Genomic DNA, 24,688 nt, shown 5'->3' on the forward strand with positions numbered 1-24,688 from the left:
CACAACTCTTACCCAAACACAATTGGTTCTGCCACCATGCTGTCCAGTAAATCTAAACTGTACGTCCATCTGGAGTCTTCACTAGCTTTTTATTTTTTTTTTTTTTTACACTACTCGGAACAATTTGAAGTCATCAGCATATGCCAACTCAGTGTTCCCTGCTGCCTCCAGATCATTAGTCCCCATACCACTAATCTTGGGGTCTCTCGGTATTAGCCTGCCTTGTACTGGAAGCTATACAGGTGTATTGAGAGGTATACAGTTATATGTGTAACCTATTTACCTATATGGTGAAATACCATTGCTGCTGCTGAAATATGACAGTATGTCTAAGGTACTTAAATGGCCCCCGTCGCCATAGTAACTGAGTGTCTCGCAATCTTTTAATGTAGTTGTTGCAAACCTTTGGAGGCCATAGAAAAACTATTATCCCCATGTTTATAGATGGGGAATTGAGGCACTGAGAGCCTACGTGACTTGCTGTCATAACACAGGAAGTGGCAGAGCAGGGAATTGAACCTTGGTATCCCAAGTCCTAGGCTAGTGCTCTAACCACTGGACCATCCTTCTCCAGTTGGCCTGAATTATTTGACTGCTGTCACGTGCAGAGAGTAAGTCTGGTTATAGGAGACTTTCTGGGAAAAGGCTCCCCTGTATGATGGCAGCTCTGTACTTGGGCACTTGCATATTGTCCTCAGACCGTGTTTTACATTTTAATGAGTTAATTGGTATTTTCTTATTAATTTTAGGGGCTCTCCTTTTCCTAGTGTGTGGGTTAGGAATGACGGGGTGGGGGACAGCAGAAGAAAATTAAATAGAAGAAAACAAATGACTTATGATGTGTGTGTTTTAAAAAGAACTAGTAATTTTTACATGTACATTATTTTATTTCTAGGCATGTTTAACATTTCCCAGATGAAGAACCGGCCAATGATCCTGATCGGTGGGTGACAAATCAGTACGTAATACACACACCATGGTTTTATTAGGTTTACATCTCTGGGGAGTGGAAAGAGTTGGGTTTTTTTTTTGTTTTTTTTTTCCTAAGCTGCATCTCTTTCTATTTTGCTTTGGGCAGAGATGAACTGATGTTAAGAAATGTGGTCATTTTTAAGTCTATCAACGAAAACGGGTGTGTGTGGGGAGGGAGAATGGTGACTCATCCATTAACTTCAGCCTGTCATCCTGCCATATGTGGAATGGATCATTTATATGGCTGTGGTCAATTTCCATTTTGAACTTTTAAAAAATGTGTTAGGCTTTCAAAGTTGCATGTTAAGGCCTTTGCCGCTATGTCTCCTGTTGGCTTCCTTTGCATTAAGCATGACCAGGACAATGATGCTACAGCACTTCTGGGTGTTTCTTATAAAGCAGGATCTGGCTGAGATTTTGGTACCGTGAACAAACTTAAAGGATGCAGGCTTCACTTTATTGCTGGGGTAGAATTCCTTGATGGTGATACACTACTGGGGTCCCTGCACTCAGGTATTGTGGCATAGCTACCAAAGGAAAATCTTGCTCCTTCACCTCACCGCCCATATGCCCTGAATCTGGACAAGTGGGTTTCAAAAACCTGGCATTTAATTGAATTAATAGTGTGAGGACTCACTTGCATATACCATGGGGTGAAAATACCATTTACTAATTGCAGCCTAGTGGCTGTCTGCTATTTATATAGCACCCATATCCATAGTGCCTGAATGTCTGAGTCCCTAATGCCTTGGACTAAAGCCTGGGGGGAGCAACGAGACTGCATTATTATTATTTTTTTTCCCCTTGTCTTCCCAGGGCAGCATTTTCGAACCCACCCTTGGCTAGAATGCTTATCCCAGAGTTCTCTGGCATTGTCACAAGCACAAATCAGCTCTAATTCAGAGGGGAAACAGATTTCAAACCACTTACTCCTCTAATGAAATAGTCTAGTGGTCAGAATAAAGAACTGAGTCTCCTGGGTTTTATTCATTGCTGTTACTGATTTTTATGTGACACTGGCCAAGTAGGTTTGCCTTTTCTGTGCCTGTATCTCCCTGCATTTATAAGGAAGGGGCAGAAAGATGTTGGGTGGATTGCGTAGTGAATATTTGTAAAAGCATTTTGAGATCCTTGGATGGAAGGTGCTCTAAGTATCATTCCTTGCTAAGAAGCTCTGCTATATCCAGGGGGAAAACATTTTATTTCAAGCCCACTTCTTCTCTTCTGAGCGAAGCAGTAAATCAGCTATTATGCATATTGTGATTTGTAACTTGGTAACTCAAAGCTGGCAAGAATGGGCAACTGCAAGTACCTAGACTGGGAACAGACAATTGTATCGTTGGGAAGGTAACATTCCTTAGATTTGCAAATCTCCACTGCAGCTATTTTTGCAATACCTGTTCCTTTAATCAGTACTCTAGTAAACTCGACTCAGGTCGCTCTGCAACTGGATTCTGTGGAGTGTTGTATTAATATGGGCTTTTGCTTTTACATTTTTTTTGCCCTTCTCTTGGAAGAAAGGTTTCACTTAGATATGAGAATAGGAAGAATCTTGATACCATGCTGTCTTCTACCATATGGCGTTTGTAAGTGAACAGCTTGAACTGTGCAGGCAATTCCTGGTTTGCTTGGTTCTTTGGCTGTGTTGCCAGAGTTGCTCTACTACGTTCCAGAAAAGGGGGAAACAGGTACAATTACAGCAGCCTCACAGGCTGCAAAATGAGGGTGAGCTGGGTTTTTGAATGGGATGAAAAGTAAACTATTTTCCCTCCCAAACTAGACTCCCATCCACTGTCTTTATTAAGCTATCTGTGGGGCTTCTCTTTAATTTTAAAATAACATTTGGAGGAGGAAGGGTGGGAGGTCTGGATGCAGAGATGGGATCTATCCAGCTTCTTTTGGAATAGCAGTCTGGTTACATGCAATGATAGCAGAAGTCTGTCCTGTTCTTCCCCATCTTGAGAAGTAACCACTGGCATTCTCTGCATAAACAGTACAGGCTCTAGGACCGGAGCTGAGTCAAGGATGACACAATGTGATGTGCAGACCATGGGTACAGATGGAAAGCAGATTGGGGGATTTCCTAATTTGTGTGTTTAATTGCAGGGTTCAATTAAAGCTAGTGTGCGAACAAACAGGAGGTAGAGAGAACATGGAATTCATTTAACCAGATCTAATGCAATGGAAATGATTAATCTCTCTTGCTGGCCTAACAAGCTAAACCCATCTTCTTTTCTGAATTACCTAAGCCTTGACACCCTTTTATTTAATTTGGTCTGTCCCATGACTATTTTCCTTAATAGAAATATTAAGAAGAGGCTGTTCTCCTCCCAGCTTCATCTTCGTGATGGGAGAGTCCTTATTCCTTCTCTTATCTGTCAGTTGGAAATTTTTCAGTGATGAAACCAAGTTTATCTTTGCAGATTCACTAATAAGGTACAAGCAAAACACTGCTGATCTACAGCAGTAGAAAGTTGCTAGTCCATTGTACCCATCACAGGCATGAAAGTTCATGGTCTCGCTCTTTGCCTTTTTTGTGTTACGTGAACAATGTGGGTGAGGACAGAGGTACCATTTAAAGGAAACTTGTATAAAAGAGGCAGCTTGTGCTGCACGCCTAAAGTGCATGACTGCAGCGTGCCTCATCACACTTACCCCCGTATTCTGAACTCGTCTACTGTCAGTTAAACAGAAGTTTTACGTGCCTCCCAAATGTACTGACTGATGCTCCACTCCTGAGCAGCTTCAGTCCTGTGGTACTGAGCTCTTGACTTACAGCCCAGCCTCCCCGTCCCAGTTCAGGCACTCTGCATGAGTTTACCTTCAGTCCTGCAGAGCTGAGGCCAGCAAGGGGACTAAAGGTCTCACTTACCTAAAATTCTTGATTTTTTTTTTTAAATGAAGGTTCAAGATGCCCCAAGACCTATATGAAAACAAGCTTTGTCTCTGCTCTGTTGCACCATTAGTGTAGTGTCCATTACAAGATGGGCTGCAGCCGGTAGATCCCATTTCATGAGGTTTCTCTCTTAAAATCGGGTTAGTGCTAGTGAATGAGTTCTTGGTGACCCCCGCCACTCCTAGTTAATTACCTGTTAGAATCTTTCTTTTAGCCCCTCCCTCACTCGGTGACACCACAGATGTACGAACAAATTCAGCCCTCGTGTGAGAGAGCAGCTGCCTCTGCTTTCTCCATAGCTGAAGTTAGGCCCTTGTCTTGATTAAAAGCTAAAGACAGTTAAATTCTAGCTCTGAACCAAGATGCTCAGTGTGTGTCGCTCCCAGAGCTAGCTGAATGGCAGGGCTGTTGAGCTTAGCAGGGAAGAGGTTAAATAGACACGAATCTTCCGTTTGAAGGTTTTGCTAATCCAAGGCAGCAGACCCAGTACAGTGTGGTGAGGGGCTGTTTGCAATGTGGGCTGGGCTTGGGACTCTATCAGAAAGTAGCAAAGCAGGTAGGGACCTTGCCTTTCCCTTGGGGAAAACTAAAGCACAGTGTGTGTCACTCATGAGAGCGGCTCTGACTCCTCTGTGAACAGCTCTTGAACTTGCTGTTTCCCAAAGGAGTCCCGCTTCAAGGGGCTACAGAAGGGGTTTGCTGATCTGTGATCCACTAAACCTCTCCTGAGCCTCTGTATTGCTTAAAGGAATAGTGACGGGCATAAGGGAGATCTCCTTTTAAAAAAGCAGGTGGTTAAGACCTGGCCACTACTTGCTTCTTTGGATTATAAAGTGAATCACTTCCATTGTGTATGTAACAGGCTCCTTCTGTCATGGTGCTTGGCAGTGGGTGCTGTGGAAATGCCAAAGTTGGGGTATTAGTGTGAGGGGCAAGAAGGACTACGTCCCAGTGGATTTAAATAAAGATCCAAATTAAGCTGGCAGAGGTCCTGGCCAGGGCAGAGGAAGTGGGTGTCAGTGAGGGAATCTGAGCTCCCAGTGACTAAGCCTCAACGGCCATGCACATCATTAACTCGGTAAGAACTGGCAGCAATGAGGGAGGTTCCCAGCCTGGAGCCTGTCTAGGAACTTGCAGGCAATGCAGCTGGTGCTTGTCGGCCCAGCTGACCTCCAGGGCTGCAGCTAGGAGCAGAAACCAGGAAAGTGAAATGATCCTACTTTAAATAGCATGCTGGAAAAGGTGAGAGCGAGAGCCAGAGCTGAAGGGCAGGAAAGTGCACAGAGGGGAGTGAAAAAAAATTGTTTTTTTAAAAATGAGCCTGGCATTCTTATTTGTTGAGGAAGACGTTTTTAATCACCCTGTCACAAGAAGAAGGCGGTAGACCCTACCCCCTCCCCCAATTATTTTTTTCCAAAGATGAAGTCCAGGTAATTCCTTGGCTTCCTGTTCTCAAGCAGTGAGAGCAGTGTTCTGACTGCATCCTAGTTCAGATATACCGGTATTTTAGCTTATCCTTCCAATTAGTAGCAATAGCTTGTGTCTCATTTCTATTTATCCTCCTCTTCAGAGGCAGCATTGAAGTCGACCCCACTACTGCAAGACGCCGTGCAGAATTCTCCAAGTTCAAAGCAATGGGGCCACAGACCTGGCCACTGGCTAACGCCAAGAGCAAGTTTATCCAAGCAGATGGGAAAAGCATTTAAGAAAAATGTGTTTACAGGACGGCATGCCTTGCCAGGATCTCACTCAGAGCAACAGCAGCTTGCAGCAGAAATTCTGCAAGCTCAGGCGCACAGCATTTGCATCTTCCAAAAGAATTTGAGCTCTAGCTCGGACACACAGTGCCTTAGGACAGGAAGTCCTTCCATTCAGCACACCAGCCACACAGCTCTGGACAGTCACTCAGGGATTGCAGCTGGAAACCAGTCAGAAGAAAAGGGCCCAGGATCTCACTCCAAAGCCATAGGTTCTGGCTTGTGCGCCAGTGAACGGGGTCCCTCCAGCAGCCTGACTCACATTGACCAAGAGGGGCGGGCGGCCATGGTAGATGTTGGAAAGAAGCCCGATTCTGAAAGGACCGCTGTTGCCAGTGCTGTGGTTCGCCTGGGTGAGAAGGCATTTGGGATGGTGCGGCAGAACCAGCTGAAGAAAGGAGATGTGCTGGCAGTAGCCCAGATCGCAGGGATTCAGGGAGCCAAACTGACCAGCCAGCTGATCCCCCTGTGCCACAACATCCCTCTGAGCCATGTGGTCGTCTCTCTGAGCCTGGACGAGAGCAGATGGGCTGTGGTGATCCAGGCCCTCTGCCACAGCCAGGGTAAGACGGGCGTGGAGATGGAAGCGCTGACGGCCGCCAGCCTTGCTGCCCTGACTGTGTATGACATGTGCAAAGCAGTCACTCACGACATAGTCATCGAAGAAGTGAAGTTGGTGAGCAAGACGGGAGGGCAGAGGGGAGACTTCCAGCGAGGATAGCACTTATCAGGAACATCCCCACGTGGGGAACTGAGGGTGCGGGCTGCTTTGGTGCCATATCTGCAGTCAGGCTGAGGAAGCAGCAGCAGGTATCCTATAAAAGAATGTGACTGAGTCTCTGACCGGCCAGGCCATCTCACTGCTGGGTGCTCCTCAGTTCAGCTCCCACTGGACAGGTCTCTGCCTGTGTCCACCATGACACTTAGCACCCTTGCCAGTAACCTCAGCAGAGGGGCCATGGGTCAAAACTGAGGCCCTTCAGCCCGGTGGTGCCAGGGAAGCTGCCCTGGCTGCTGTAACCCATCCAGTGCTTAGTCAGGCACTCTTCATCAGTACTGAATTCACTTGGCAAAGGAACACAATGAGGAGTAGTTTATTGTATCTTTGATCAATGACTGGGGCTTAAGAATTGCTCCTTTCTCCCCAAACTTAAACTCGGAAGAAACTTCAGAAGGAGACAAGGGGGAGTCATTCTAGAGTCCTGGCCATTGAGCAAAGATTTTAATAATGGACAGAGGCCCATCAGCTGGAATTATTCAGCTCAAAGTCACCTAGTCACACCCCTCACAACTGCTTGGGTCCTAAATGGGTCTGATCAGTACCACAGCAAGGGGATGGGAGCTTGTGTCCATGAATGGAAAATTAGATGTTGGTTGACTGATACTAAATAGCCCATGCCTAGTCCTGATTTCACTGAGGGGCATGATGCTGAATACAGAGGGCTACTGGGGTAGGGGGAACTGTAATTTGCACACCCTGAACCACATTGCTGTAGTTCACTCGTGCCTGCCATTATAACCAACTCATTTGATGTCCCTGCATGCTCACAGGCGCGTTCTGAATCAATCTCAGTCCATCAAAGCCACTTCCCACAAGGCAATAGGCCTCCTTCCTTGCAGGGTCCTGAAGCGATGGCCTGCAGAGGAACATCAAAGCTTACTATGTTATCCCACTCCAGAGCAACCAGCAGGAAGCATGACCAAAACTGGGTAGCCATGACAGGCTTCCCCAAAGAGTCAGTTTGGGCTGTCAAATAATTGACTCAGTTTAAACTACTTTGTATGTTTTTGTACTCTAGCATGTTTATGGGCTGGGCCTAAGGGCCTCATTCTGCTCCTTAGAGAAGTCAGGGCCAGAACTCCTCAAAACATGAGCAGAATCAGGCCCTTAATTTCTGGGACTTGAAATCCAGCTGAGATTCCCACCAAGCTCCAGCAGATTCTGATTTGTTTTTTTAATCCACCTGCCTGCCGTGACTGTTTGTAGCCCCTGCTAATGGCATGTCATGGGATAACCTAGTCTGATGCTTGCTTCTTCTATCGACTTTGCATCCAGCCAGCAGAGGAAGCCTGAGCTAACTCTTCCATCAATAATAATGCTGTTGCTGAACTCAGTGATTCTTTTGGCAAACAGGGTCATAAACATCCCTTTGCTGTGTTGACTCTGCTCCAGGGAAGGGGAGGAAATCCTTCAATATTTGTCAAAGCAACCCAGGAGAGGGGAAATTGGAATAGGCATTTAGAAGCCTGAAAAATCAGTCTTCTAAAAGTGAAGTCCTTGATGTTGCAGAGTCTTATGCTTTTTTGGTTGTTAAAGCCTGAACCTCTTGAGGCATGTGGCTAGACAAGGACCTCTGCTTTTTTTAAAAAGGAAAGTTTCTCTGCCATGAGGAGAACTAGGAAAACTGAAGTATGACCTTCATTCACCCTAAAAGCTCAAAGCCAGTGGGCAAACAGAGAACCCTGGGCAAGGGGGCTGGCACATGTAATGCTTTTTAAACATTTGGTGTTGGTTACACTCCGCACTTGAAATGGTCCCCTTGCGAAGGATGATCTGCAAAAGCAGGAGTTAATTTTGCATGTTTTTTGGAGTGGAGGGGACTAGACACAGTAAAATATACTGATTTGTCAGTCTAAATTGAAAAACAATTCTCCCTTTAGAATCTTGAACTCAAATTTTGAGAGTTTCTCCTGCTACAGTTGAGATCAAACACCTACGGCAGAGCAGGGATTCCAGCTCTCTCTGCCATCTTAAAGGCTAGTGCCACCCTGTGCTATGGCTGGAAAGACGCACAGAAGTCCTAATTCAGATCTTGGCAGACCAAAAGCCTTTTTGCTTATAAACCTTGTGTTTAAAAATGAAGTCATAGAGTCTTGTGTTGAGGAATACTTCAACAGTAACAGGTTGTTTTAAAAAAAAACCACAACCTACCCCAAATACTCTTAACCCCTCTTTATTTTAACTTGCTCACCACTGCTATATTTTGGTTTTAAACAGTAACCTAAAAGCTTTACCTAAACCTCAAAGACCAGGAGCCCCTAACTTTAATTTATGGTGTGCTCCTATGGCTTAAGTTTCCTGTCCTTTAGATACCAGTGCTGCCGCCCCCTTTGATACACACAACAGAGGAAGTTTTAAAACCAGCCTTATTAACCTTGCTTTCCTATTAAACTAGAGCTTTCAAGTTACTTGAAAGAATTCTTTCCTTTGCCTTATGATTGATGATTATTGTTGGTACAGCTTGCTCCCTAAAGTTGTGTTTCAAGAAACATTTTATCCAGGGGTGAAACTATACAGGACAGCATCAAGCACATCCCAGTCACTTCAAAGGAGATTAGTTCAGGTTTAGTGCAGCAGACTGGGACAGCAGGGTCAGATTTAAACCTTTAACTGCCCCTTCCCCTTTCCTATATACTTGATTGCCCATCACTGTGTGCTTTCCAATCTCTTTTCTTACTAACTCACACCAGCACCAAGGAAGCACTTTGGAGTTCACTGTAGAGTCACTGGGTGTTTTAAGCCATGTGACTTGTTCAGGTGTAGCTAGGAGTTTGAAATATATATTTTTCTATGGCTGAGCCATTATCCACAACAGCTCAGTAATAGTAGTGTTGCCATGACCACTAAGTTCCAAATTCCACCACTAGATCTGCTTAGGGGATCCCATGAACCACATGGCACAAGTGGGTTCTAATACACTTTGCTCTAGAAGTATGTGGCAGTGTGTTTGTTTATATTGATCAGACCTTTCATGTAAAGATTACTTAAATTAGCACCTCTCTGAATATTCTACCTGAACACACCTTAATAGTAGATAAGTTACATAGCTATGGGACAGACGTGGTCACTGATGAATTGGGAGGCTAAGCAGTTCAGGGGTATGTCTACACTGCACTTGGGAGTGAGCCTCCCAGTGTTGCTCGACAGACTTGTGCTAGTGGGCTTCTAGCCATTGCAGCTCAGGTTGGAATTTGGAGGCTCTACCCTGAGGTACACTTGCTAGGCTGACCTCCAGTCCAAGTCGCAACATCAAAGCGATGTCTGCGCAGCTAGTTTTTAGTGCACTAGCATGAGGCTGTAATCCTGGGCTAGGATGCTTGCTCCCCATGTAGCTAGACCCTTACAGGTTGCACTAGGTTTCAGCTACTGCGTGGGTGCTGAATTCCTGGCTAGTTCCTTTCCTGCTTCTCTCGAGCCCACACACCTATGTGAAGGGGAAAAGTCTTCCTTGTAGAGAACCACTGGCCAATATTAGCAACAATGCTTCCTCGGCCTGCACCGCATCGCTTCCCGCAGTCCCCAGTGGCCTGGAACAGCAAACTGCAGCTAGTGGGAGCTGCGATCGGCCAAACCTGTGGCCGCTGCAGGTAAACAAACCATTCTGGCCCACCAATGGATTTCCCTGATGGGCCGTGTGCCAAAGGTTACCGATCTCTGCCATACAGCATGAAAGGCATCATTTATCAGAAAGCATTTCAGGTACTTAGAAAACCAAACAGACTATGAGATGTGACTTACAGTTACTAAGAGCTCTTCTATCTGCACTGAGGCAATGAAAAGATACAAACACACTCTGGGTGCTCAAATACCATAATTCTGCTCACAAGGTCCTATTACCACATCAGACCATACTGATTACTTGCCATCATGGCAGAGAAGCTTTGCTAGTTTAAGAAGAATATTGGTTAATGCACAGAAGATTCCCTCTGCAATCCCTCTTGCAGAGCTGAGGGAGGAGGGGAGTCAGGCTTGGAAGCTAAGATACCACACTTAGGTGCCTAAATTCTTTTGAGGATCAGGGCCGAACTCCCACAGACATTAGTAGCAGTTGGGTGCTGAAATCCTAGGAAGATCTCGCCTTAGATACCATGGTGATAGGCAACCTTAAAACTAAGTAGAGTGGTTTCTACATGTCAGGACTGAAGCAAATTGGCTGAGCTAAATAGGGAAAGGACACCTACCTGCACTCTGCCTTTGCCTAGCTTGCTGTAGCCAAGTTGACTCTTACTTTCATGAGCACTTTTTGTCCATCTACATTTACATCTTTAACATAAAAAAAAAGATACAGCCTGTTGTATGAGGTTTTAAAAACAACCACCCATCCTGATTCAAGGGGTTGAGGAATGATGAGTTGTATTCAGTGAGAGAGAAGAAGGTTTAAACCAGAGATGATGGTGCATTTGGACACGTGGCTCCTCGGCTTCTGAAAATCTGCTGTGGTGCAATAGTTGATTTAACAAGCCAGGACCCCCATAGAGACTTTGAATTTCACTATAATTCCTGTATCTTGGATAAGGAGGAAGTGGGGATTGTAAGGTTATCTGAATAGTTGGGGCAAATTGACAGCTCAGCTCTGTTGGTGCCATAACATTTTCTTGTTACATAACCAAGCCTTGGAACTATGCAGTTATTCTGATATAGATAAGATGTTGAATTAAGCATGAGCGACCATTTATTTTATGAGAATGTGTTGCCAAAGGGCACTGGATAATAGTGTGTGTGAGAGATGTTTGTACCCCTGCTCCAACACACACAGTGTGTTCTCAATTACGCACAAGTAAACTGGGTCAGTATTTTAGAAGCTTATTTTGCTCCAATACATTTTTAATAAAGACTAATTGTAATGGAAATGAGCCTCTTTGTGTAGGTTTAAACAAACATTGTCAGTGTTTAAGCTTAAACTCCCTTTTAAAGTGTTCAGTGAGGGGGTCTCTCTTCAGGAGAAGCAGCCTCTTCTGAATTTTCTCTAGCTCAACAGGTCGAGTTTGCCCCTGTGCCATGTTACAAGTTAGTACAATGGACAGATCGGGATCGCCAGTGATTCCTTCTATGGGGAGAGATGGATAATTTCTCCATATAACTTACTTGGGTGATGCTTAAAAGAAAATGTCAATTTACAAAAATCTTTAGAATTGAGCCAGGTCAAAGTGGATGTGCCAAAACTGAGCATCACATAACCTCAGTCATTCATCATTTCACTTCTTCCACCCTTCCTTGCCCACAGTCTGTCTATGCCCACGTTTCTGTGGACACAGGAAATGGGAAAAGATTTGTGGCATTGCCTCTGGTGTCCCCTAGCTTGTCTTTGCTGTTTCATGTTGTGAGATATTCTCTGTTCAGGACTCGTTCAGCCTTCGGCCTTTGGGGCAGGTAACCAGCTAGCCACCATTCCCAGCTGGACGCTGACAGGGACATTTAGAGCTATAAATCACTGGCCAAGATTTTCATCAGTGGCTATTGTTTGTGGGTGCCTAACTTGAGACACCTTAAAGGGGCCTGACTTTCAGAGTAGAGATCTCCCCCTCTGCCTCTCCCCCCAAAATAAGGCCCCTTTTAGATAGCTCAAGCTGGGCCTCCACAATCACTAAGAGCTTTTGAAAATCTTGGCTCTGATAAGCCATTTAGGGCAAAATTCCACTCTCCGTCACACCAGTGTAAGTCTGGGGTAACTCCACTTCAGACAATGAAGTTTCACTCCAGATTTGGTTTTAACTAAGAGCAGAATCTGGCTCTTCCTCCCCACCCCACCATTGGCCTTTAACTAGCTTGTGGCTCCCTTTGTCTGGCTCAGCAATGGTAATGCAGGCCTGTGACAGTTTTGAAACTGCTGCAGATGTGTGCGTTTTGGCCAGGAAATAGGCTTGCTAATTAGTTAAATGGAAACAGTTTTGCTTCGCTCCACTTAACAGGACCTTGTTCCAAGAGGGGCTTAAGGTTTCAGTGAACATAAAAATAGCTGGAGGAATTACTGGTTGCAGTAGGCTACAGCACTAACCTTCCACTTCTGGAGCCTCTAGTTCAAAGCCTGGACTTAGGTCACCCACGAAAGTGGATTTGGTGCATCTATCATCGTCACATTGCAAACCCACGACATAGCCGGCAATCTCTGCCCTAGATAGAGGCACAGGGCTGGGACAGCAAAGGGGTTTGATTGAACTGGTGAGTTATGTATGCACTACACCTACCAAGGCAGACTTCTCATCTTACTGCTTGTGACTGAGATGAGCAGCTGGCCAACTCTACCTCCATTTGTCCCTCTCTGCTGGCAGTACCACATTTAAAACAGTTCAGTGATGTGTGCACAAGCTACCCTGAGGACCTGGGCAGAAGGCAGATAATGATACAGGGTGATTATAGTTGGTCTATCACTTACTCCAAACACCATGCTAGTGCACCACCTACTGGAGTTTTGAGGCATTGGTACTTGTAGGATGCTCTCGGGTGATCTTAATAAAACCTTAACACAAGCTAGAGCAGGAAGTTGATCAAACATATGACTGAGACTCAGATCTGGAGTCACATTCTGGCTCTAGTTGACACTGACATTCTGCATGGCCCTAGGCAAATCACTTAATTTCACTGGGGCTCTGGGTATGTCTATACTGCACAATAAGCCTGGACTCTGACTCAGGTTTGAGCCCAAGCCCCCCTTCTGCCCACACACAAATCAGTTTGATTCAGTCAGCAAACACTCAGGACCCTGGTCCTAGGACCCTGCTAAGGGGGTGAGTGACAGCCCGAGTCTCACTGTGACCCAGGTCCAAGCCCTGTCATTTTGTTGTGCAGACACAGGTCAGGCAGGGTTGCCAACTTTCTAGTCGCACAAAACTGAACTCCCTTGCCCTGTCCCACCCCTCCTGAGGCCCTGCCCCTTCTCCAAGGCCCCACCCCCACTCCATTCCCTCCTCCCTCTGATGCATGCTCGCTCTCCCCACCCTCACTCGCTCATTTTCCTAGGCTGGCTCAGGGGGTTGGCAGTAATGAGGAGTTCAGGGTGAAGAAGGAGACTCCGGGCTGAGGCAGTGGTTGGGGTGCGGGATCTCGGGTGGGGCCAGGGATGAGGGGTTTGGGGTGCAGGAGGGGACTCTGGGCTAGAGGGTGGAGCCGAGGGGTTCAGAGTATTGGAGGGGACTCTGGGGTGGGGTGGGGCCAGAAATGAGAGGTTCAGGATGTGGGAGGGGACTCTGCACTGGGGCAGGGGGGTGGGGTGCAGGGGGGGTGAGGGCTCTGGTGTGGGACCAGGGATGAGGGATTTGGGGTGCAGGGGGTATGGGCTCGTCCTCAGAGCTCATCCTCGGGGGGAGGACGCACAGGAGGGGGTGTCGGGGTGCAGGCTCTGGGCAGCACTTACCTCAAGCAGCTCCTGGAAGCATGGAGGTGCGGGCAGGGGTCTCCGCATGCTGTCCCCACCCCAAGTGCCAGCTTTGCAGTTCCCTTTGGCCAGGAACCACAGCCCATAGGTGCTGCGGGGGCAGCGTGCAGAGTTACCTGGCTGTGTGGGAGCCGGAGAGGGGACATGCCGCTGCTTCCAGGAACCACGTGGATCTACGGCAGGCAGGGAGGCTGCCTTAGCCCTGCTGCGCCGCCGATCTGACTTCTAACAGCCCGGTCAGTGGTGCTGACTGGAGCTGCCAGGGTCCCTTTTTGACTGGGCTTTCCGATCGAAAACCAGACACCTGGGAACCTTAAGGTCAAGCCACAAACCCGAGTCAGAAGGTGAGCATAGTGCTGTACGGAAGTGTTACCATGGCTGAGATACCTGGGTCCAGCAACTGTAATCCCACTTTTACAATGCAGTGGGGATGCTCAAGCACAGGTTTGGCAACAGAGTCCACACACCTGGATCCCACGGACCCAGCCATAGTGTTCAGTGTAGACACACCCTCGGTTTCCCCATGAGTGACACGAGGCCAATGCCCACTCCCTATGAGTTTTGTGAGGCTTCGTTCACTACTGTTTAACAAGCAGTTTTTTCAGATCCCTTGAGGGAACTAGCCATTAATGGCGTTAGCGATGCTACTCCTTCACGATCCGTGGTGCAAAAGTAAAACGGAAGAGGAAACAAAGACGATGTTTTACTGCACCTACCCAGTAGGGATTATCCTCGAATTTCCAGGTGCCCACTTATCATAGAATCATAGAATTCAAGATCAGAAGGGACCATTATGATCATCTAGTCTGACCTCCTGCAAGATGCAGGCCACATAAGCCGATCCACCCACTCCTTAGCAAGTGAACCCTGCCCCATGCTTCGGAGGAAGGCGAAAAACCTCCAGGGCCATAGCCAATCTTCCCTGGAGGAAAATTCCTTCCCGAAGGAAAATTCCTTCCCGAGGGAAATTCCTTCCCGAGGGAAAATTCCCCCAGAGCCACAGTTAGTAAATAACTGTTAGTAAATAAGTACTTAATATCTTGGACAACCAGAAACATCTTTCTTTTCCTCTTCATATACAAACACTCCCTCCAGCACATCTTAATACAGCTTTCCGGGCGCACAACTGACAGGATGCAGAGCCAGGAGAAGCAAAGGTTAAGGTTCCAACACCAGGAGGAGCTTGACTGCATGGCTTTTTGGGTGGAAAGGGGTAAGGGAGTTGGCTTAATTTAGGATTCTGTTTGGAAAAGGATATGCCATCAAATATACAACACGTGCAATGCCGCAGCATTAACGTTATCGGTGGAGCCATAGGCCAGGTCCTCAGCCGGCATAAACTGTAGCATAGCTCCATTGATGTCAATGTGCAGATTTATACCGGCTGGGGACCTGGCAGGCAACTTTTGCTTCAGTGTAATTTCAACTGTGCAGTTTTAATGTTTTATTAATGCCACTTTCTTGTCCTGAACTCCAGAAAGCTATTTTTAATGCAAGCCTCAGTTATCGTCTTCTAAAGAAAGCGCGCACACACACACACACACACACACGGTCTTGACCCTCCAATGAGCTGCCCTTTCCCTTCCTGCATGTGATGCTGTATAGAAATGCTAGAGCTCTGTGTGGCTCATTTGGCTTGTGCAGATCAACTCCTGGGGCCATTCTCTGTGCCAAATCCAAGAAATAAGTAGAGCCGAGTGATGGGAATAATTTCTGCTGCCCTGGAAGCCTAGTTTCTCCTATTGCAGCTGGCAGTTGGAGAGGCTCCATTCTGCCAAAACTGAAACTTAATTGGGTTCAGTGGAAAAGACAAGCTGCGGCCAGGGCCTCCGTGATTCTGGGTTTACAGGAAACGTGGGCAACGCTGGCTTAGTCCCACTGGGAAAAAGAGAGGAGACGGTGGAGACGTCACTCACGTTTGGAAAAACGCCTCAGCCGAAGCCAAACGCTTTACACTGAGGCAGGCGGGGGTGGGGGCAGATTGGTTGCCTGGGAAGGGAAGGCGAGCCCGGGAAGCCAAGCGAAAGGCAGAACGAAGTCAGGTAGAAGGGAAAGAAACAGACGAGGCCGTCCCAGAGGCACACAGCCGGGGCCAGCAGGGGGAAGACGAGACCCTCAGCAAAGCCAAGGGGTGTCTGGCACTGTTTTTCAGATTGGATGCTGCAGCTAGGCCCTAAAAACCAGCTCAGTAATGGCCCCATAGCTTGCAGCCGTCCTGCTCTGGGCTATCAGAAAAGATATAGCAGAGGAAACGTGTTTGCAATGGGAGCTCAGATACCAGTTTGAAATCTTCACACTAAAAGGTGAGAACAGCGACACGTGAAGCAGCCCAGCTGCTTCACGAAGGGCAACTCATTGCATGACGTTTGTCAAGACACAAACATTTGGACCATGCTAGAGGTTCCTGGGGACTCTCTTCCCAGGGCTTGATCATGCTGCCATGAGCGGGGATGGTCTAACCACCTCTCTACGTGTCATGACAGCCCTGGGAGCTGCCTGTCCCATGGAAAAGGACATATGTTGTTGTGCAGGACACTGTGGATGTAAAGATACATGCAAGATCTCAGCCATTGGTAGTGTTTTCCAAGCGGCTGCAGTGCAGGGGATCACGTATACAGTGCTACAGCAGGACCAGACTGAACAGCCAGCAGTCTTGCCCACCTGGTTATTTCTGCGTGGCTTTTTCTATCCTGCAGACTTTAGGAGTCTCTGTAAGGACCCTGCATGACAGGATGAAACCAGCAGGGCCGGGCCACATCCTGGGAAAGCATCTGGTCATGAGGCAGTTGCTGTCCTTTGTCCTGAATCATCTAGAGTTGTGGCCCCAAAGCCTAGGTGACAGATGATCATCTCCCATATCCCCACACCAGGGAAAGAGGGATGGAAGAGATCTGCAGGTCATCTTTGGCTTCAGGTTGGACTAGGATGTGTGGCTATGACTGATTGTGAGGAATAGCACAGGGGGAGGTCTAACCATGGCTGTCCAAGTCCTGCAAGCCATGAAGTTCTCTTACTCTAAGCATGCAGCCTGCAGTGTGTTATTCCACATAAATAGAGATTTGGGGCCAAATTCAGCCCTGATCTAGCTCCACCAGGGGTCAATGGGAGTTTTACCAGTTTACTCCAGGGCTGAATTGGCCCATTGGTTATTTAAGCTACATAAGATCAGATGAGAATATAAGAATGGCCATACTGGGTCAGACCAATGGTCCATCTAGCCCAGTATCCTGTCTTCCAACAGTGGCCAATCTCAGATGCTTGAGAGGGAATGAACAGAACAGGGCAATTATCGAGTGATCCATCCCCTATCATCCAGTCCCAACATCTGGCATGAGACACTCAAGCTAACAGGACCCAGATTTGAAAGTAGGAGGCCTGGTTGCAGTGTTCTTGGCAGAGGGTCGACCTCTAGATCTCACTCTGATTGAGCGCTTTAAAAGTATCCACATGCTCTGCAATTCACTTGACCTGCTGATCTGATGAAGCCAGAGTTGCAAAGCTCCTCGATTTGCTCCATGCTGGGTGAAGGGGGCTCCCATTCCTCAGATGATGGATTGCATTGTGATTTGTCAACACACAGAAGCATCGATAGGCACATTTGGTGCATTGAAACAAAGACAGAACTGAGCACAGGAATATGTGCTGAAAGACCTCACCCACCCGGCTAGCGGGGACATTCCACAGAAACTACCTGGAATAATCTTGACAGTCCACCAGAGATGTCCCAGAATGCATCATTCTGGGATATGAGACACAGCAAGAGCATCAGCAGTAACAGTGAGCCAACCCATGGGGTCTCAGGTGAATCAAGGATTTTCATATCTGCCCCCAGAGAACTCCACCTGGAGGGCATGATCTTCCACTTCTCTCCCTCTAGGGTGTTATTCTGTTATTTATGGATTTAAGGAACGAACGCTTGGGAGCGTGTGTGGACAAGGGCAGGCAGGCAGGCAGGGGTTGTGAAAGGAGAGGGAAAGAAAGGCCTTCCAGCCACTGTATCTCTATAAAGTAGTTCCACATGCAAGCGAACCAGGGCTTGCCTCACTGCTGAGTGTTATGCAGTGTGGTTTCAGCAGCCATTCCACCTCGACAAAGCTGTTATTTATTTACTTAAAGACTTGCATTCCATGGAAAAAGATGCCCCAAGATAGCTCTGTGTTTCTAAAATTAAACCCAGCTGGCTGGAATGGGGAGGGAGCAAGTCAGAGTGCCCCATTCAGCGAGCAGGGATGCAGGCTTGCAGTATTGCTGCCTCCTCCTCTGAAATATTTTTCCTCCTCAGAAATCCATTGGCAAGCCCAAATGAAAAGCCCTCTGTGCCCTCTAATGCTGAGACATATTAGAAAGACAGCTCTTTTGAAAGCTGGGCTTTGGTTAGTACCATCCTCAACTTGCTGTAACAAAACCAACAGGATGAGCATATAAAGCAATTGCTTCTTTCTCAGCAGACCAGTTGAGGGCTTTGTCCCCCATGGATCTGTTACTTATGAATCCCTGGATGACCCAGAGTTTTAGTGCAATCGGGAAAAAATCATATGTGCAATTCACTGGGACATGCCACATTTCTGACGTTGGTTTCCTAGCTAATCTAGCCAAAGCTTCTCTGTAGTTCCTATGTCCATAGTACAGGTTTCCTTAAAGCAGGCTCCAGCTAGCTCTTCTTAGTTGCAAAGTTTAATTTGCTAATCTACGTTACAAAGAGACTTTCAGGTTAACAATTTAAAAAAAAAAAAAAAACCTAAATATCCCTCCACTTTTACTAACATCCCCTCAGATGAGTATTAGCAAAATAATTAGAAAATCTTGATTTACGTTTAATCATTTATGCCATCTGTTTACTTTTGGCATTTTTCTGTTTAGCCAATGAGAATGAGCCAGTCTATTTTTCTCTTTTGTTTATCCTCAGTTTCACCGTCTGGCGTCACGCCCTCCCTCACTGCTGCAGTGTTTGGTTCAAGAACTTCATGGCCAACTGCAGACAAGGGGATTTCGTGTTTTAGACCAGGAATTGACCTATGCAGGGATCAGGAAGGAATTTGATCGCCACTCCCCGCACACCCACGTCCTAGCACTGGACAATTGGAATCGTGCTGTATTTTCCTCTGCCAAACAAATGCACAGAAGGGGGAAAACTTACTGGTAAAACTCCACAGCTTTTGTTATGAGTCTCCAGTGGCACTTACACAAGCCCTGGCACACTTCTGCATGACATAGTGGGAGCCTTACACTTCCACTCTGTGTGTGCCTCTCTCTCAATCTGGGGGGAGCTGTACTTCCCACTACCAGCCACTAGAGGCTGCTGTAGTGCCTGTTCTCAGTCCAGTGGCAAGGAGACTATACAACTAGGCCAGAGATACTGAGTGGTTGGGAGGGCCGGGGAGAAGGGGGAGGTGAGCTGAGAGATTGAGAAGTGGGGAGCGGAGAACAGCGGGAAGAGAATAAGGCAGAGTCTAAAAAGGAACCAACTGGCTGGGGGCAGGGGAAGCACTCAGAAGATAGGACATACCAGGCAACGCTTGCTGTGCAATCTTCATTTGGTCCCTTTGTGCATACGCATTATGAGGCGTCATTAACTATTTGAGCACATGCTATTTTTTGCCTGTCAGCCTCATTCAGTGCACAGGCTGGACCTGCTGGGGGAGCGAATCAGGGCTGTGGAGTAGAGGAGATGTGCACGTATCCCCAGCCTCATTGGTTGTAGTCGCTGCAAGATGTGTATTGACTGAGCCGGGAAGAGGCAGGAGAGCCCCATGGTTCAGACACTGGCCTGAGACCCAGCAGAACTGGATAGCAGTTCTGCCCTGCCACCGAGTTCCTTACAAGTCACTTAAATCTGCATTTTCACTGAGTGTTCCTCATGTTCCTGGGTGCTTGGCCTTCGAAAGCCAGGATGTGATTTCCGGAAGTTCGGAGTGCTCCCAACGGCCACGGAAGGGGCTCAACACCTTGGACGAATCAAGCCCTGAGCAGGATACATCGGGCACCCCAATACTGAGGACAAATGATTGCAAATTTGAGTCTACATTTCTGTGCCTCGATTCCCCATTTGTTCAATGGGGATAATACCTTGGGGCATAGTGGAGATTAGTCCATTATTGTTTGTGAGGTACATAGATACTATAGCCATGTGTGCCCCACAGAGCTTAAATAATGTTTGTAAAGCACTTTGAAAGACTGATGGGAGATGCTATAGAAAGGCAGAGGATGGTACTAAGGGAATCCCTGCATTCCATTGGTCCATTCAGCCATAATTATAGTGATTTCTGTCCTAACTAGAGCTGGGTCCGAGCTACACAGGATTGAGCTGGGTCCAATCTCCTGCTGCTTAAGGTTGTTTGGACCTAGGGCTTTGGAGAGGGTTAAAAAGTAAAGGGTAAAGCTGCTTTAATGTCAGACCCAATCCCTGTCCTCCTCCCCACCCCCACCACATGGCAAGCTTGGGTTGTGCTGGGCGAGCACCCCTGACCTTGGCTGGGAGGAGATTGTTAAGCAATTGTCAACTCCCCATCAAAGAAGGAATCTTGTTTAGGAGAGAGGCTAAGATTGCAAGTTTGGAGTTTCTCTTTTTGACCCCACTGCAAGGCTGGGACATGCCTGCTGGTGGCTCCCAGTGCCGAGACTCAGATGCTGGGCGGAGCAAGCGCCCCAGGACCACGGCCACAATCAGCTGTAGTTGTAACTTCATATCAGCACAGTTGGAGAGTGGCTTTTGTGGTGAAACGCTACATAGTCCCTTTGGTTCCAGATGCAGCTTTGACCCTCCAAGCTGGGGGCGGGGGGGCGCACAGGCAGGGGCACAAGGGCCCGGGACATCTTCACTGATTCAAAAGGAACTGGGGAGCTAAGAAGGGAGGAGGAGATCACCATAGAGGATGGGAGTGTTCCTTGTGTGCACTGGGAGAATTCTACCACAATGTGACACCCACTGAGCTGGGAGGCAGATTGGGCCACATTGCAAGCGCAGTTACAGCAGAATAATGTAAACATAAGACTTGCCAAATCCCATCAGACAAGTGGTCGCCTCGTCCAGTATCCTGTCTTTAGCAGTGGCTAGTACTGGAGGCTGGAGAGGAATGAACCGAATAACCTGCCCTTGGGGACAGTGTGTGCCTAACTCCCACACTCACGACAGAGTCACTCCATTGATGTACACAATGCATAGACGCCAACTTTCTCCAGCCCCGCGCTGACTCCACCCCCTCCCCACCCCCACTCCAACCCCATCCCCAAAGTCCCCACCCTAACGCCGACCCCTCCCTGCCCCTATTGGATCCCTTCCCCAAATCCCCGTCCCAGCCCCGCCTCTTCCCCCAGCATGCTGCATTCCTCCTCCTCCCCCCTCCCTTCTTGCCCCATGAATCAGGTGTTTCGTGGTGCAAGCGCTGGGAGGAAAGGGGGAGAAGCAGGACGCGGCAGCGCGCTTGTAGATAAGGCAGAGGCAAGCAGGAGCAGGGGGATGGGGCAGGGCCACGGGGAGCTGCCGGTGGGTGCTGAGCACCCACCAATTTTTTTCCATGTGTTCTCCAGCCCCAGAGCACCCCGGAGTCGGCACACTATTTTCCCAGGAAATTTTAGCTCACATATGGTCCTGGGGTTTCAGTAGGGTCCCATTTTCCATCCCTCACAATGAGAGCATGACTGGTCCCAGGTGAGGGCTGCTCCTTGGGTCTGTTTGAAGCTGATGTGACCTGTCACTACTTTTACAGCCTGTGTCACAGCCAGAGGTCACCCCCCCCCCCCCATCCTCTGGCTGATCACACTGCAAGGCAAGCTGCCAAGAGGTGGAGCAGGACTGCTGAGAGATGCCAGTTAGATGTTGACCCCTTGTCCCAAGGCTACATAATGACAAAGAAGTGCCCAAAAGTATGAGCACGGCTGTGGGAATGAGATGGGAATGGTAGTACCCCAGGAAACAGCTGGAGTGCCAGATGACACCCTTATCCCTCTGACATCATTTCAAGGATTGGTGGGGAGCAGTAACTTTGTTATTCGTAAGGATAGTAAAATATAGGGTCTGTCCCTAGAAACCCAACATCGGCTGACTAGCCAGAGTCTGTGCCTAACAGACCGAAGCAGGTCTCCCCTATCTAATGAAATCCTTGCTACCCAGACAAATCTGGTGTTGCCAAAGCTATTTGGACCACCCAAAACCCATTGTGAGCCACATGCTTGTGTCTTTCTCAGCTGTATAGGGACAAGGATCAGGATTCTGGACAGACACAACCCTCTTCTATGCACATACACTACGCTAAAGCCCGTAACTCTGTGGAAGTAATTCACTGCCTGTATCCATATATATGCCGGTGATCCTCATGGCAACTCTATGCGCACCTTCCCAGGCTGATGCTTTCACTGACATAATCCCTAAAAACCTGGCAGGGATGAGACAATGCATAGGATTTGCCATATTAAGACAGATCAATGTGCCACCTGCTCCTGTGTGACCCCTGCTCAATGTTACACAGGAAAGCATAAGTCCTTCATATATCATGCACCTGGATGATAATATGCTGTGAAGTATATTTCTTCCTGGCCCTAGCTTGTTTATCTGTGATTTTTTTCCCCCAGCTCGTTTACTTAGAGATACTATTTTATTCATATGAATAGCAAATCCTTCATGGCAATTGCTTATTATTTGCCTCAGTAATATCCTGCAGCAGTGAGTCCCACAGCTGAATAATGTGGCATTTCCTTGTATTCATTTTAAATTAGTCACTATTTACTTTTGGTTTCAGTGCAAGGGTCCAATTCTCCATATGGCTGTAGGCCCATGCAGGCTCAGGGCCTTCACAGACACTCAAGGAGGGGGACCCATCAGCATTCCATGGATCAGGCTCCAGTTTTCCCAAGAAAGCCTGTGCATTAATTTCAGCCTTCAGGGGACATAGCTAGATGTCACAGATATTAGAAAAAATCAGGACCAGCTCTGATCCCACCATCCCTCACTAGGATTCTTCCATCAGTAACAGCTGCTTTGTACTTGGAGATGCTGACTGCCACTAAATGCATTTGATGCTGCAGCATGACTCAGGCTGCAGTTTTCACCTAGTTTCCTCAAGGCACTTCTTGTTTCACATTGTATTTGCAGCAGCAGCGCTAAAGGAGATAGCAACAGCCCCTTGGGAGCTACATCTCTTTCTGGTTAGTATGAAGATTAGCCACACACAAAGGAGAAGAGAAGATGTGAGGTGAGAAAGAGCAAGAGAGGAGAAATCGCTTGATAGCCCCCTATCAAGCTTTAGAGGCTTTAGGCACTAACATAGGGGTCGGCAACCTTTCAGAAGTGGTGTGCCCAGCCCCAGTCTTCATTCATTCACTCTAATTTAAGGTTTCACGTGCCAGTAATACAGTTTAACGTTTTTAGAAGGTCTCTTTCTAGAAGTCTATAATATACAACTAAACTATTGTTGTATGTAAAGTAAATAAGGTTTTTAAAATGTATAAGCAGCTTCATTTAAAATTAAATTAAAATGCAGAGCCCCTTCTGCCCCCCGGACCCGGTGGCCAGGACCCGGGCAATGTGAGTGCTGCTGAAAATCAGCTTGCGTGTCGCCTTCGGCATACATGCCATAGGTTGCCTACCCCTGCACTAACACAACACAGCTGTTCAATAATAGCAGCAATCCATAGATCGAATTGTAATCAACAAACTAGCATGGTGAGGCATGTGAACAAGAGTGCCCTCTGCTGGATGAAATTGGACCAGCTCATGCATTGGTGAGTGAGTCACCTTATTCTGGCTACAGGTCTACAGAGAGCACGGAAACTTTAATGCTACAAATGACTCTGGCAGCAGAGGCCTGTAGGGCAGGAGTGGAAGGGAAGCAGTTGTGCTCCCTCGGGTACACCAGGATGATGGTGTCAGTGGCTGGTGTGCAGCCCCACTTCCTTACCTCACAAGGTGAGGTGTGGTTGGAAAACCCAGAAGTCTCACATCTTTGCTGTCACCTGCAGCCTTTTCATGCTTTCCTCTTTCTGCAGCTGCGGCTGTAAGTGATCCCAGTAGCATGGGAATCTCAGTGCACAAGTCAAGCCCTCATTGGCCCCCTACCAGTGTCATCTCCCAGCAAGGGGTCCTCCAGTCCCTCAGCTCCGGGCAGGAGATGCAGTAAGTGAGATGGAACTCATTGTCTTCATGTTATGTTGCATCCTTTGATCGTGGCTGGAAAGGGCTTTTGGAGCTGGTCTTTTGGAGCTAAGCTTTCCCCTCGTTAATTAAACACATGAGGAAATCGGCCCTGGGAGAGAAGCACAAATATTTATTCTTACCACAGCAAGACTAGCCCTTTTGGAGGGCCCGTCTTGATGTTTCCTTTCAAACAGGCTTAGGAATGGGGCTGAGCCAGTGTCGACAAAGCCGGCGGTGTCATGGCTGGATTATTTATGATGTTTGAATTTTAGTTCCACACACCACCACCCAGAACACACAACCCCCCGGGCAGAAACCTGGCCCCAAATGGGCAGGAAGAGGCCAGGCTTGTCTGTCTGGAAGAAACCCTGAAAATAAAAGGGTGTTTTGGGATGGGGGTGGGGGGCGAGCTGGGGGTCAAGCCCAGATCTTGCTATTACATGGGAGGTCTCCTAAGGCAAACACTAGGAGACAGTGACTTCAGGAATGGTGTCTCTCAAACAGGGGCATAGCCTGTCTCCTTCCAGTGTCCATGTCCAGCCACAGGCCCTGAACACAGGGCAACAGGAGATGGGATCCTCGCCCATCCCCACCTAAGAGTTGTATAATCGAGCCCAAAGGCTGACGAGGGGCCTCATTCAAGGCACGCGGGCCAGTGAGACGGTGCTTAAATTCTTCCCTGTTTAAAAGGCCGAGCTCCCCTCACAGGCCACATCCCAGGGCAGCAGAATGAAGGGTTGCAGGGCTGCTGCCTGTTCTATGCATACAGGGACATGGCAGA

The 24,688-nt window shown here is 47.7% G+C and overlaps 1 protein-coding gene across 6 annotated transcripts in view; it reads left to right on the top strand.

The window, feature by feature from the left end:
• The window catches only part of MOCS1 (molybdenum cofactor synthesis 1), a 49,911-nt gene extending 38,655 nt beyond the window's left edge, over positions 1–11,256 (top strand). For 4 of the 6 annotated variants that reach the window (XM_039530472.1, XM_039530475.1, XM_039530474.1 and 1 more), the window contains 2 exons: positions 896–943; positions 5,439–11,256. In XM_039530472.1, coding sequence (XP_039386406.1) covers positions 896–943; positions 5,439–6,346 — 956 coding nt within the window. In that variant the 3' untranslated portion in view covers positions 6,347–11,256. Of the gene's footprint in view, positions 1–895; positions 959–1,788; positions 1,875–5,438 lie in introns of those variants that run through there. The other 2 variants (XM_039530477.1, XM_039530476.1) reach the window with 2 other exon arrangements.
• The last annotated feature ends 13,432 nt before the right edge of the window (positions 11,257–24,688 follow it).

This window comes from Mauremys reevesii, linkage group 3 (assembly GCF_016161935.1).
Source record: "Mauremys reevesii isolate NIE-2019 linkage group 3, ASM1616193v1, whole genome shotgun sequence".
Lineage (NCBI taxonomy): Eukaryota > Metazoa > Chordata > Testudines > Geoemydidae > Mauremys > Mauremys reevesii.